Genomic DNA, 14,527 nt, shown 5'->3' with positions numbered 1-14,527 from the left:
CAGTTTTTGTGTTAATACTGTGGGCGCATCAACGAAACAACAACAACAACAACAGACGCGCCTTCCGCTTCAAAGATGGGCATTAAAGTCCCGTGGGAGTTTTTTTTTCTCGAAAAAAAACAACAGTCATCCATGTGTGCAGGCATTTCACAGTCCAAATTTTACCCAAAAAAATTGGGAATAATTCGCAAATGACTCGAGGGTGAGGCCACAAAGCAACATCGCCTCCCTCCCCCTACTGTGAAATTACCACAGCTGTTAAAGCGCACGTGTGTGAAACACAGCACCTCCACGATGGCCTTGCACTGTAAGAATGACGCGTACACCAAATGTACTCGTGGTTTGATTTGAATTACTGCCCCGTTGTTAAATCACGACCACAGCGGGGTTCTCCACACAGGCCACGATGCTCATGCCAGCGGAGGAGCCTGCCAACGGTGGGCTCAGGCGGTTTCAGATTACTTGCGGTGATTGCAGATTTTTAGTACAGAGAAGCAATGCAGTTGACGGTTAAGACTTGCGCTCCATAAGAGGTTTTTTTTGGGTTAGATCGCGTAAATATATAAATGTGTCGTTAAACCCGCCACCACCCGACACAGCCAACTAGTAAGGGTTGTCACGTAAACAGAACGTGCCAATTCGTCACCTGTACAGCACGCCGGCGTGTTGTTCAAACCAAAACTTGTGCTACTCGTAAAAACAAACAGCGGTCTGTGAGCAACGAAGGTTCCGGGCAGCACTGTGATTGCAGAGTGTGACTCGCAATCGTGGGTCCACTCGCTGCTGTATCCCTCTGAAGTGTGGATACACTATGCGTATACCCCGTGTTGAGACCCAACATTGACTGCTATTCTGAATGAGGTGTGCATCCACTACGCGACTCAGGGCCGTCAACGGGAGATGAACGCCAACACGCGCCCTGCTTCAGCGGCAAAACCAACGAAGCATTGAATCAATACAGCATGACAATTTGAAGAAAAAGCAAAGGTAAGGGATGATCATTGGATAATTATTGGAGAGAAAGTGGCATTTCACGATGAAGTTCTCCGACACTACCATCATATGACAACGTTTGAATAGTTTTGTTTGAGTCCTAAATGTTATTCTAATTGTGATGACATGGGGTGAAGTATCCGTTCGATTTTCTCACAGACCCGTGAAACCATTTTGTGTTCGAGATGAGCCCAATGTAAAGTATATGTCACAGAGCTACTTCTGAAAACCCCTTCAAGTGACCGGTGGTGCACACAGCCGGGAGCAGCACTTTCCCAAACACTGACCGACATCAATGTGTTTTTTTCTTTCTCAGAGCTGGAATAATCGCCTAAATTAACTGCAGATAAAAGTTTAACGTGACAGTTTAGGTTTTTTTTATGCGGTCATTGGCGAGCAGGCTAAGGCCATCAACTCGCCACACTTGAGAACTCTAAGATAAGGAACCCAGTTTGATCACAAGCGGCTACCTGCATTCGAACTCAGGCCCCAGCGGTGCCAGCTCAGCAACACACCAACCCGTGATCCACTCAGTCACCTCATATCATGGGTTTCTTTTAAAATGCCACCTGAAAGAGTGATGGAATTTACAAGCGGTTCTTACCAGATTCACCAGGGGTCCACCAGCACTCCCATACTTGATGTCCCAATGTGACAGAACAAGGAGCAGCAGTTACATGAAAAACAAAAGATATTATTATAAATGATAATAACAAATACTGTGCATGTTACTCATTTAAAAGATTATTATTTCTAATTCGCGAGATCATTCATGTCACATATTGAGCTAAAGGTGGGGCTTAACTTAATAAATGTGTCCGGGTCAATGACCAGGGAAATATATTCCGGATCTGGAAAATCACATCCAGAATATTCTCGCTCGGGCTGTGGCTACGAGTTAAGTGCCGCCGACTCCAGGTAACCAACGAGCGGAAAAGTATCCAGTCAGAATTAATCTCTGACTGAACACTACATTTCAGGTCAAAGGGCCTCACTCACTTCAAATGATCGTCACGCAATGCCTGTGGCGGTGACATAGCAGAGCGGTAGGGGCATTCGCCGCTTGATGTGGAGGTGCCACGGTTCGACCCCACTGGCCACCCTGGTTAATACTGCAGGCTGTGCGCTACCTATCAACACGTGCTGCCTGGCGGAGACTTGTGTTGCCTCCGAAACGTCGCGATTTATTATTTTATTTCAATTATTATTTTAATTATATTTTTATTACTTATTTTTTACCTACGTGACTTTTTAACGAAAAACCTAAGAGTATGAATCCTTGCAGTCACGAAAGCTTCAAATCTAGAACGTGCTGCCTGCTTGACAGCGGACGTGAAAGATCCCGTGACGTTATTCGCACCACAATAAAAATTTGAAAAATATATGCAAATTATTTCGTTTGGGTAAAGCTACGTCGCAAAGCCGCCCCCCCTACTGGCAGACTACGTTCGCCCGTGTAACACAGTGCCATTGGCGCGAACACCAAATGCAACGTTGTTGATTATCTGATGTGTGTGTGCGCACGTGCGCGTGTATACGTGTGGCTGGCCGGCCTCACATTGACCATGGCATCGGTCTGGATGTAGTCGTGGTCCGAGTCCTCGAGGCCCAGCTCCTGCCCGCCGCGCTGCGCCGTGCTCACGATGCCGGTCGTCACCGTGTTCTGCAGCTTGAAGGGGCTGCCGATGGCCACGACGAACTCGCCGGGACGCAGCTCGGCCGAGCGAGCGAGTCGCAGCACCGGCAGCTTTTGCTGCGATGGGAGAGTTCAAGTTCAAGTTCATTTATTAGGTATAGCCCTGTAAGCAATTCGGCTCTTGAATCGGGTGCAACCGCAACAAACAAAAACATGAACAAGAAAACATCTTAAAGTGAAAATGTGACTAAGTGCAAACAGAAAATCCAAGAAAAGACAGCAAAATTTTGCAGAAAAAACACCGTGTACACCAACGCTGTGTGCAAACATCCCAGTGGGGTGCAAGTCAAACAACAGGGGCGGCAGCGACGTCGGCCGAGCTCTTAAAGACTCAAGCGGCCCTACGAACCACGTGGCCGTTCGCTCGGCCACCCCACCCCGTCATTAATTAGTTCATTAATCTATTAAATAATCTATATATATAAGTGAAATTCGTGAATATGTGTGTCTGTTCGAAATGTTTAGCATACTTCCCAACATGCAACACACTTGAAATTTGGCATGTGGGTACTTTCCAGACTGTACACAATGCAAAAAGTATAAAAATAGACTTTTGTAATTTTTTGGGGGGGCGGGGGGGGCGCAATAATGGATATATTTTGCACGGCAAGTGAGCGGTGACGTTACATATCTGTGACGTCACATATCTGTGATGTCACCCGCATGCTGCAGCATCACGCAGTGTGCCTGCTGACGTCACGCACCCCCCCCCCCCCCAACCCTCCGCGTTGGCCGTGTATTAGTCCAAGACAAGAATCCAAGTTCCGGGCGAAGCCGGGTAGTAAAGCTCGTGTATTTATAAATGCACTCAGCACTTCACTTATCATTTTTATTATTTTTTTGCGTCGTCACCATTTCACTTTTTTATGTTTACAGGGCAGCTCGACGTTAAACTGCAAGCGGCGATTGTGGTGAAGTTGATTGTCTCGGTCCGGGCACCAATGACTGCGCAAATAATAGCAACGTATAACATTTGGTCATGCGCTTAATTGAGCTGAATTTAAGTTCTCGGAATGAAAATATTGGTTGAACTATTTTGCAAGAAGCATTTCTCTTCAGCAGGGTTAGTGGAAAATTCTTTCCTCTAGTGCATGAATAAGGGACCACTTGAGATTTGAGAAACATTTCCATGATATCTCCTTTCATGGATAAATCTCTCACAGAGGTTGATGGACTGCTCTGCAAGCTTTCTGAATTGATTACTGTCTCATGGAATGCCACCAATAGCCCAAATCGCATAAAGTTGGGGTAACACATAACAAACAAGAAACCGAATATTGTGATAGTGCCACCTACAAAAACACTGCTGATGAAGGCAACAGGAAACCACCTCAACTATCTGGTGTTGCAAATTGAAAAGGGAGTGGGGCGGTTCTGGGATCTGATGGAATAGACGGAGCTTAAACCGGGGCCCTGCATCTGGGCAAAGAACTCCAACGAGAGATCTCGGCTAAGCAACCATCACCAAAATTTACAAAGAGCCTTCTCTGCCTGCTCACAGGAAGGGGCCACACCTCTCCCACGAAGGGGAATGCGAGAGTGGTCTCCCAGAAGCCCCCAGTGTCACGGAGAGTGGTGGCACGTGCGGAGTGCGCCGTCGCACGAGCCTGCGGGCACCTGGGCGTGGATCTTTATTTTTAATATAATGTTTTCCATAATATAGTTTTTTTTGGGGGGGTTAGATCGCATAAATGTGAATGTGTCGTTAAACCCGCCACCACCCGTCATCGTACTCTGATTGTAAACGTTGTGGATTTGTTCTCGAACACACCGTGTGCGCTGTACTCGTCACGAATTGGCGGGTTTTGTTAACGTGACAAACCTTACTAATTGGCCGTGTCGGGTGGTGGCGGGTTTAACGACACATTAATTTTTACACTATCTAACCCACAAAAAAACCGATATTATGGATGATATTGGTCGCGAAAGCCTACGTGTTCAAAATGTTTCCGTTGCATTTCAACAAGAGCCCGACTGCAGAGCACGCAACGCGACGTCCAAGGAGGGGGCACAGAAGTCCCACCTGGGCGTTGATCTTGATGATGGCGATGTTGGCGTGCATGTCGACGTGCAGCGGCCACGCCTCGTAGGTGTCGCCACTCGTGAGCTGCACCTTGACGGCCACCAAGTCGCGCTTGTGGGTGACCACGTGCGCGTTGGTGAGGATGAGGCCGTCCTCGGACACCAGGAAGCCCGAACCGCTGGACACCGACACGTTGCGGTCGAAGAGCAGGTGCCTGCAGGAGATCGGGGTGGGACGGGGGTGGGAGTCTCATCCATGTTTGTTCGTACGTATGTACGTTGGACATCTACGTCGCCAAACCACGCTAATCGGAGGTGTTCGATCGTCACTCAAGTCTGGGCGAATGGGCTCAGGTTAAACCCATAGACAACCTAAAATTGCTGTAAGTGTCAATGAGAAGGCCGCTTAATGATCATTAGTGTGTACAAACACGGAGGAGGTGAAATTTCGATTTAAAGCTTTCGCGACTGCAGGGATTCATCTTCTTGGTTCTTTCGGTAAAGTGACGTAGATGGGAAATAATAAAATAAAACATAATAAAAATAAAATTTTATTATGACACATTCAGACGCTGTCTTTCCGACAGCCCTGTTCTTCACCTGAGGACGGCTGCTTGCGTTGTTGCCGAAACGTCGTCAGAATTGTATTTTATTATGTTTTATTTTTATTATTTTATTATTTCCCTTCTACGTGACTTTACCAAAAGAACCAAGAAGACGGATGAGGTGGTTGTCTTAGCCAATAGCTCTTTTTTATGTGAAGATAATTATAAGTTAGAATATTTTGATTTGTAGTTGGAGACTATAATACATTTTCTAAAAATGTGATTGATTGAGAGCCTATTAGTAACATTAATCATCTCAGATTTCCTGGCGGCATAGTCACTATTTGCACCCGATGGAAATGTGAGAAGAATGTAATGATGAAGCCTGCACTCTTGCGCTCAGAATAGTTGTGACAAATACAACGTTCACGTGCAACAGTTTATATAAACGATTTGTAAATATCTCTCAGAGGGACACAACAACAAAAAAACAGCGATTAAAGGCGGAGAGAAATCTAAAAGATGAAATAAAGAGATGGACCAAAGTAGGTGAGAGTGCTTTGGAAAGCTGAACTGTGCAATGAGAAGTAAAGTAGCAATGTGCCGAAATAGTACATTTTAAATCAGTATGTACGACCCGCTATGACACATGGTTCAGAAATAGGTAATTGACAAAAAATATATGACTAAAAGTGAAAAGTGCTCGACGAAGCAGGGAGAAAAGCGTGCATGGAATTTCTTTGAGAGACATGAAGAAGGAACACGTTGATTGGAGAACGTACGCTGATTAATGACGTTTATTTAAAACAGATTAACAACGATCTTCATCTTCTTGGTTCTTTCGGTAAAGTCACGTAGAAGGGAGATGATAAGATAATAAAAAATAAAACATAATAAAATAATACAATTCTCACTGAGAATTGTATTCTCACTGAGAATTGTATTATTTTATTATGTTACGTAGAAGGGAGATGCAAGCAGCCGTCCTCACCTGAGGACGGCTGCTTGCGTTGTGGCCGAAACGTCGTGAGAATTATTTTATTATGTAAAATTTTTATTATTTCCCTTCTACGTGACTTTACCGAAAGAACCAAGAAGATGAATCCCTGCAGTCACGAAAGCTTTACATCGAAGCTTGGTGGATTGTTACATCATAGGATCGTGGAGGATGACGGTGGCTTGGGATGGCCTTCATCCAGCAGTGGACTGACCATAATGATGATCAAATGCGTATATATCATCAGGCAGAGATGATCAGGATGGCGGAAATTTACTTTTAGGTCTGTGCTTGTGACACCTCTACAAACATAATTACACATTTTATTTGGCTACATTCATAGTTTTTCTCTGAACAAAGGAAATACCTCCTTAATGCTGAACACGTGCCTCAACATTGGGCCGAGTGAGTAAGAGAGAGAAAAAATAATCCAGTCTGTAAATAAAACTCAATAAGTAGAATTTATAGAATTATGAGATCTGCAGTCGTAATGCTATAAACGTGTGCGTGTTTTTAGGCACACGAAGCAAAGTGTTTTGTTTGGAGGCGGAAAGTCCACCAGGGGGCTTGTGGCTGCCAAGATCACAGAGCAACGAATCCTAACAAAAACTTCCGAGAAGGGGCCTCTGTGATGATGGTGTTGACTGAAGTTACACAGATTTGTGCTGCACCACACATATTATTCCAGGTGTTTATAGTCCTTGGTATGATATTACGAAAACCCTGTAGCATCTCAATGCCCTTTGGCCCGATTGGAATACACGTGGATATCTGTGGAACCTTTTTTTGACAGTATAAAATATGAAAGAATAAGTATAGGCTTTGCCTATTCTGGGAATGACACAAGAGGTGTTAAGATGTTCGAACACCAAATTAGACGCGCCTATTGTAAAGCCAACAAGTCTGCATTAACCACACATACATGTGTCAAAACAATCCAAACAAGGATGTTCTGATAATATATGTATTGTCTTCGAAACCGCGTGTGGACTAAACGTGTATTTCAGCACGCACGAACTTTTACGTGCCCCAGAAATGAAAACAATCTAAATGTATTTGAAAGATTCGTAATACCATTGGAACCTTCTTTGCCAGTAGCAAAAGTATGATAATTGGTTCTTTACCCTTTTATCTGGCAACTTACCCCGAGCTCTCATACTCTGATGGTGCATTGTCTTTGAGTTGTGCGCCTTTTGGCGTCATCTGGTCCAACACCATGTGAGACTAGGCTCTAAGGAAAGCTGTCTCGGGTGTGGACCAAACTATTTCAAGGACAGTGCATACATGACCAGAGTTGTGTTTTTTGTTTGCATTCCGACCGCAGGTATTGTGGTCAATGCAAACATGACTCCTTGTAAAAAAGGTGTCAGTTTTGTTGCCAGATAAAAGGGTAAAAAAACAATGATCAGATTAGTAATAGTTGTGTTAAAGTTAGATCTAGATATTCTATACATCCTCATGAATGATATAGCATTGAGAGGCCTTCATCAAGCAGTGTATTGACAAAGGGCTACACATTGTTGTTTTTATTAATTATTTGAGTGGGATATTAACTAGGCACTTTTATTTATTATTTGATAAAAAAAAAGAAAATATTAAAATTAAGTATTGGCACAATACAAACACATTCCTAGATAAATGTAAGGTATTCTTTGCTAACAATGATATCATGGTAATTATGCTAGTAAAATAGAACTTTAATGTAAGCCTACTCGTTCTGGTGTTGTGACTCATATCCTGCGTTGGGTTCGCGTGAGTTCTTTCTACGTGACAAATACCAATCTAAAAAATATGAGTCTTACACGCGCAATTCAATGCGTCATTTCACCGACATTGTGGCGGGCGGTTTGTTTTTCAACTCGAGCCCTTGCCACTCCCGACATGGTAGATCGTTTGTGATGACCACCCATCAGGTGCGTGCAGTGTAAACAGGAATAGAACATTTTATTTGGCAAAGGAACGGAACTTATTGGTCATCATGAAAAGATTGGCCATGGTGGATCGCGATGACTGGAGTTAAGAAACACTGGCCTAACGCCACCATAATTCTGATCGGCTCAACCAGGATACATGGTGCCAACCCCTTCCTCTGTTAGCCCCCAAAAACATTTGTTAAGTTATTATTGGTGTGCTTATGCACCACGTCCAATGAACAATCACCCAGTAACGGGTCTATTGGGTAGTGAGCCTCGCCCTTCGCACACATGAAGAGTCAAGATTGAGGCCAAATCCGTCTTATACCAGGACAAAATACAAATTTTAGCAAATGTTCTGGGACACCCATTATGTAACCATCAGTACTGTCCTGACTAAACCAGGACAATGAATTGCTTTGCTAATATGTAGGTACTTGTGGTTGTACTGGAAAGTTTTTTTGCTGCGTTTTCGTGCACTGTGTTATTGGGCCAGACGTCCATCATCCAGTGTTGCTGCACACGCTGGAAACTTCAACGACGCAGTTCCTGATGAAGCTCCCAGCAGGTGGCCCGATGTTAGATATCGTGCCGAACATCAACAGGCAGCACAAAGACAAAGATCCCCCGTATAACCTTAACAGACTGTTGGGCCAAGTGCTGTTAGCGATGACCTATGAAGGCCGGCACGGCACACGAGGGGGCGGGTGGCCAACACCACGCCCCAGGGGAGGTCCAGGACCGGTTCAGATAATCGTCACCGGTGTTGGCCATGACCGGGAAACGAACCCGGGTTTGCCAGGTTCCTAGCGCGGCACGCTAGCGCTCCGCGCAGTGCAAAGCTCAACACCAGTCAGTGTCGGACCCAGAAACACACACAGACACGCATCGGAGAGTTTTGGTAGCTTTGGGAGGTTCGGGTTATTCGGGCAGTTGCGGCGTCACCTTGCAATCAGCTCCACGTGCACCACGGCGCGCCGGGCCCGCTCCGTCACGTTGGCGATGAAGTTGAGTCTGTCCCGAACGCTCTCTGGGTTGGGTGCTCCTGCACGGGCACAACAACAACAAAAAGTCCAACCCACGGTTATCAAAGTCCAGGCCAGGAATTATTGTTATGCTCACTCAACAATATCTGTAACAATGCGATGAGTTACTTTTTATAAACATGGCACAGATTACGGAATATTCTGGAACATGTATGATTTCGTTCATTAGTGCGCTTTTTGCTATTGTGTGATTTTTATAATTACATAAACATTTCTAATGAGATAGCTTTTGTATTTCTTCACAAAGTCAACAAGATTAATAAGTTCGCATTTTTGCGTCTAACATCTCACAGACTTTTTAGTGATTACAGGACACTCTTTTGCTTATCCATGATGCTATTTCGGACACTTTTGGTGGACCCTATTAGCCATGACTATTGACAAAAATAATTCCAGCTACCCACAATATTCTTTTCAGATGAATGTGGATAAGAGTATAAATTTGCCGAACAATTAAATGGAAGAACGAATACTCGTGCTGAAGCTAAACGCGGTTTCACTCTTTTGACTATCTGAGAAACAATTAGACAGGAATTTTCTGTTTAAATGCCAATAAACAGCATGAATCCCTTGGACATTGGCAGAGAGCACAGTTAGTTACTCCATAAGCCAAGTAACATTGCCACGAGGCAGCTTGCCGCAGAGAGATCTCCAGGTCAGCCAAGGAATGCCCATCCCCAGCACACAACGCGTAGAATAAACACGAGCGTAAATACATCACATCCTTTCATTTTTCACCAACTTCATTCACAGCCATTTAAACGCGGATTCCAATCATGCTTTACGCATTTCCCTGGGCGTATGAACACATGCGAGCTTGCACTGCGGCGGCCTGCGAGGAGGTCGTTCAAAGCCTTGGCAAGGAGCTGCCTGGCTTGCCGAGCATCGATAGGCGGCGGGGCGTTTATGGAAAAAAGGCCCTAAAGCAGAGACCCCGAGACGCAGGGAAAGTTGGACGGGAAGGATGCCCAGATAAGGGGTGGGGTTACCATGCACAAATGGCTCCGGTTGGGCACTTCATTATTTTGACCGCAGTCACTGTGACCCCCTCCAAGTTTTGTTTGGCTCTCGAAAATGCGATACGGTTTCACAGATGTCTCACTAGAACAACACGGCGAAATTTACTCAATTCTTTTTTTCCAGCATTCCCATTTATAAACACAAGCAGAATAAAAAAAAGATTACGTCCGATGCCAACTTTAGCGAACGATTACAAAGTGCAGCACGGTCAAGCCTTGAGAAGATGTGCTCCGATACAAACTGGGACGACGTCAAATAAGATTCATACTCTTAGTTCTATCGGTAAAGTCACGTAGGTAAAAATAAAATTAATAAAAACAATAAAACGTCGTGATTTTATTGTTTTTATTAATTTTAATTTAATTTTGAAATTAAAATTAATAAAAACAATAAAACGTCGTGATTTTATTGTTTTTATTAATTTTAATAACATTTTTTACCTACGTGACTTTACCGAAAGAACTAAGAGTATGAATCCTTGCAGTCACGAAAGCTTCAAATCTAGAGTCAAATAAGATTCTCCATGGAAACGGTACGAGCGTGAGCTGTGTTTTTTGTGGACTTAAGTGTGGGGGCTTAGCGGTAGGAGACAAATAAAGTGCACAAGCTCAAAAGGAACGAGTTATATTTGTTGTCATTCTCTCGGTAGAGGAATTTAAGAATGTTTATGCTGTAGTAGTTGTTGTTGTACTCCTCAAAGGGCCAAGTGCAGTTCACTTAAAAAAAAATTAAGCTACATTTACACACGCACAATGATTTATCTTGAGGTTTGCTCAAAATATTTCCGGTCAGTATCAAATAGTGGAAAAAGGGATCGTTTTTTTTATAGTGCGAGTATGTTGCAAGTCTAAGGGCCCTCATATACGCACACACACCAGGGTTGCTTAAACACATTTCATTATGGGATATGAAAGAAAAACACACACAGAAACAACGTTTATTAAACCAGGGGGCAACTCGAACCCTATTAGCCCGTTATTTTTCAGTTACCCACACCACGTAACTTCAGTGCAGGATACGTAACGTTACGACACGCCAAAAGTGAGTCAATGAAGCCTTGTTCTGTCATTCGCAAAACTTTCGATGCGGCAGTGTGACACCTTGACCTTGCGATGTACCGGACTGTGTCATATTTCTACACTGCAATGGTGATGAGAGGCACATGCTCGAGAATGGATTTGCCTGCCACGTTTAAAAAAAAACACAAGTTCTTGTTTACAAACGTTGCACGGCCGCACATAGACCACTTGCGTGATTTCAAAACACACACATACACACACATACACACACCTTAAAGATTCATTTCCACACATCCGCCGACCGTATAACGTTGCAACTTGGAAAGAGTTCAAGTAACGGTGGCGTCACCGTACCTTTGAACATGTACATAGAGAGATGTTTGGAGAGCCGTTTAAAAAAAAAGCGTTTAAACAAGTTATATTGCGGTTTTAGATATTTCCTGTGGAAGACAACATTGAAATATCGTTGTAATGCCGGGAGGCGCACGGCTGTAATCCACCACTGTGGAGACGAGGGTCAGTGGATCACACACATGTCGTGACACCCCCATGGCCGTGACAATACCCTGGCTTGCCAGGAGAGGGCAGGTACAGCGAAGGTGGATCACACATCGGCGTGTTTGGACTGGATCGAGTGTCGCCGCCCTCACACGCGTGGGGGTTTTCTCGGCGTGTCCCGGTGCACCGTCAATCAATCGATAACATCTTATTGGTTCTTTCGGTAAAGTCACGTAGAAGGGAAGTAATAAAATAAGAAAAAAGAATTTTTTTATTTTTTTTTATTTGATTATTTCCCTTCTACGTGACTTTGCCGAAAGAACCAAGAAGATGAATCCCTGCAGTCACGAAAGCTTTAAATCGAAATTTAAGTGGGTTAACGTAACTCCTGCATAGCCACTAGCGACCGCCACGTTCATGAAACAACATCGATCCTTGAGTCGAATCGCTGTGCGATGGATGTGCGTGGGTGATAACACATCAATCGCTCCACCTGTAACGCCGACAATGGGCAGGCAACCAAGCCGCCCCCCACTCCCCGCTCGTCAGCCACTTTTAAAACTCGCGCACACCACCATCACCAATCAGCCAACCCACCACCCACCCCGCTGACTCAGCGAGATGCCATCACATCATCGTCATGAGCAGCAGTTCGGCGTGATTGCGTTGCGTGGCGGTGGAGAGGGGGGGTATGGGTAGGTGGGGGGGTGTGGCTGACCTGTCTCACAGGAGCCGTTGAATATCGGGAAGAGTGAGCCTCCCACCCCGGCGCCGAGTCGCCTCTGCTCGTTCCGCAGACGGCACACGGAGCCGTAGGTGCGTCCGTCGCTAGCGCACACGGCCACGCCGCGCAGAGCCGCGCACACGCACAACCCCCTTCCCCTGGTGCCCCTGCTGCCCCAGAGCCTGGCCCCGGTCTTCGGCTCCTCTGCGTCCAGGGGCTCGCACTCGAGACCCTCGGCGCAGCGGCGAGGCGAGCGAGGCGAGGCGGCTCGCAGGCACGGCTCCCCCTCCTGCGCTCCGGCGCGCGGATCGGCCTCCTGCGCCGAGATGAGTAGACACGGCACCAGCGACACGAGCAGCAGCAGCAGCGGCGGTGGCGGCAGTGGCGGCACCAGGAGGGGCCACCCAGCTATCGCACCCCACGAGACCATCCTCCGTGGAACGAACGGACAATAAAAAAAAACTGATGTTGTAAATGTAATATTCAGGACCGTTACGGACGACGCACGATACAAAGCGAAAACAACAAAAAAAAGTTAAACTCAGGTGGAGGAATGTATTTCGCGCAGACGGACCCCTTTTTTAATCCCGCGCAATTTTTACGCAAAAAAATAAATTCCGAAGGTATTCTTCGCACGCTTCTCGGCTGCTGTGCGATGTGAACCAGTTCGCTTGAGGGTTACTCCGTGCGCGAGTGATAAGCAAAGTGAATGTTTTTCTTTTTAACCGAATGCGAGGGGCCACGTGTGTGCGTGCCGGGATGTTACGACACAGCATGGGCCAAGCTGCTGTTGCTGCTGCTGCTGCTGCGAGCGCTTGGCCGAGAATAGCGAGGGGCGGCTGGGTCACGGGACGGGGACTCACATCCCACTGTTTATGTAATAATGCCATGAATTCGATTTCCCACGCTGTGGTCAGCTGATTATATCAATATAAGGCATCCCATACGCATGAGCTTCGTGCGTGTGTTTATTTGGTCTCTTCCCCTACCTCTGTTTTAAATGCGGTGATGGTGTTGTATGGCTCTATCTACTGCTGCATAGGGACGTATCCGTCCCACCCCCCACCCGGTTTTGGCAACGCTGCCTCTCCAGTCCCTTGTGGATTATCCATCTCAATCTTGCACGTGTTGTTATTTCATGATCTGTCCTGCGCTAGGGCGTGCCGGCCTCTTGGGCGTTCCTCCTCTTGACGGCCAATCTGTAAATGTCCCACCCAACCCCCCTTTCATTGAAACCAGACAGGGCTACGTTGACAATATTTCCACCGTTGTCAAAATTTGGCATGACTGACTTGGTGGAAATATGCTGCGCCTGCCTGCTAAAAATGTATTTTGCCTCCAAGGTCATAACGAATTTCATCGTTAATAACTATGTATTTAGGTCAGAGGCAGTGCATATCCGTAACATTAGGTCATTTAGGATGATGCTCTATTTCCGAAGCGAGTGGTGCGGATTCCAACCACACTTATTGCAGAACCGTGTTTTTGCAACGCTGTATTAAGTTTATAAAAAATGTCGGTGCTTATGCACCAAGGACTGTTTTTCAACATGATTTATACTGTACAGTATTAGCACACTACAATCGGTGTGTCTCCCAATTAATAATGTTTATTGTTTAGTTCATTTGTTCTTAACCTGGGGTGCAAGATGCCGTTTCTGGGGGTGCGAGACACGGCCAGATTTTTGTTAGAAGGTAACTCATCGAAGCACACATGAAGTACGGACACGTAAGTATAACGACTTTGTTTCATCAAACCCGATGTATCTTCTTGGTTCTTTCGGTAAAGTCACGTAGAAGGGAAGTAATAAAATAATAAAAATAAAACATAATAAAATAATTCTCACGACGTTTCGGCCACAATGCAAGCAGCCGTCTTCAGGTTGTGGCCGAAACGTCGTGAGAATTATTTTATTATGTTTTATTTTTATTATTTTATTACTTCCCTTCTACGTGACTTTACCGAAAGAACCAAGAAGATGAATCCCTGCAGTCACGAAAGCTTTGAATCGAAAATTAAACCCTATGTATGTATTAAGATTAAAACATGTTCAA

General features: G+C 45.3%; 1 protein-coding gene across 1 annotated transcript in view; it reads right to left on the bottom strand.

The window, feature by feature from the left end:
• LOC144721688 (serine protease HTRA1B-like) overlaps positions 1-13,141 on the bottom strand; it is a 49,860-nt gene extending 36,719 nt beyond the window's left edge. The window contains exons 1-5 of the mRNA XM_078599531.1: positions 12,468-13,141; positions 9,112-9,211; positions 4,713-4,926; positions 2,552-2,746; positions 1,598-1,630 (exon numbers count right to left, since the gene is read on the bottom strand). Coding sequence (XP_078455657.1) covers positions 1,598-1,630; positions 2,552-2,746; positions 4,713-4,926; positions 9,112-9,211; positions 12,468-12,903 — 978 coding nt within the window. The 5' untranslated portion in view covers positions 12,904-13,141. The remainder of the gene's footprint in view (positions 1-1,597; positions 1,631-2,551; positions 2,747-4,712; positions 4,927-9,111; positions 9,212-12,467) is intronic.
• Positions 13,142-14,527: the final 1,386 nt, after the last annotated feature.

Source organism: Lampetra planeri, chromosome 12, assembly GCF_965212315.1.
Source record: "Lampetra planeri chromosome 12, kcLamPlan1.2.h2, whole genome shotgun sequence".
In the NCBI taxonomy this organism is placed as follows: domain Eukaryota; kingdom Metazoa; phylum Chordata; class Hyperoartia; order Petromyzontiformes; family Petromyzontidae; genus Lampetra; species Lampetra planeri.
Note: the sequence above shows the minus strand (reverse complement) of the source record. Positions and strands in the feature narration are given on the sequence as shown.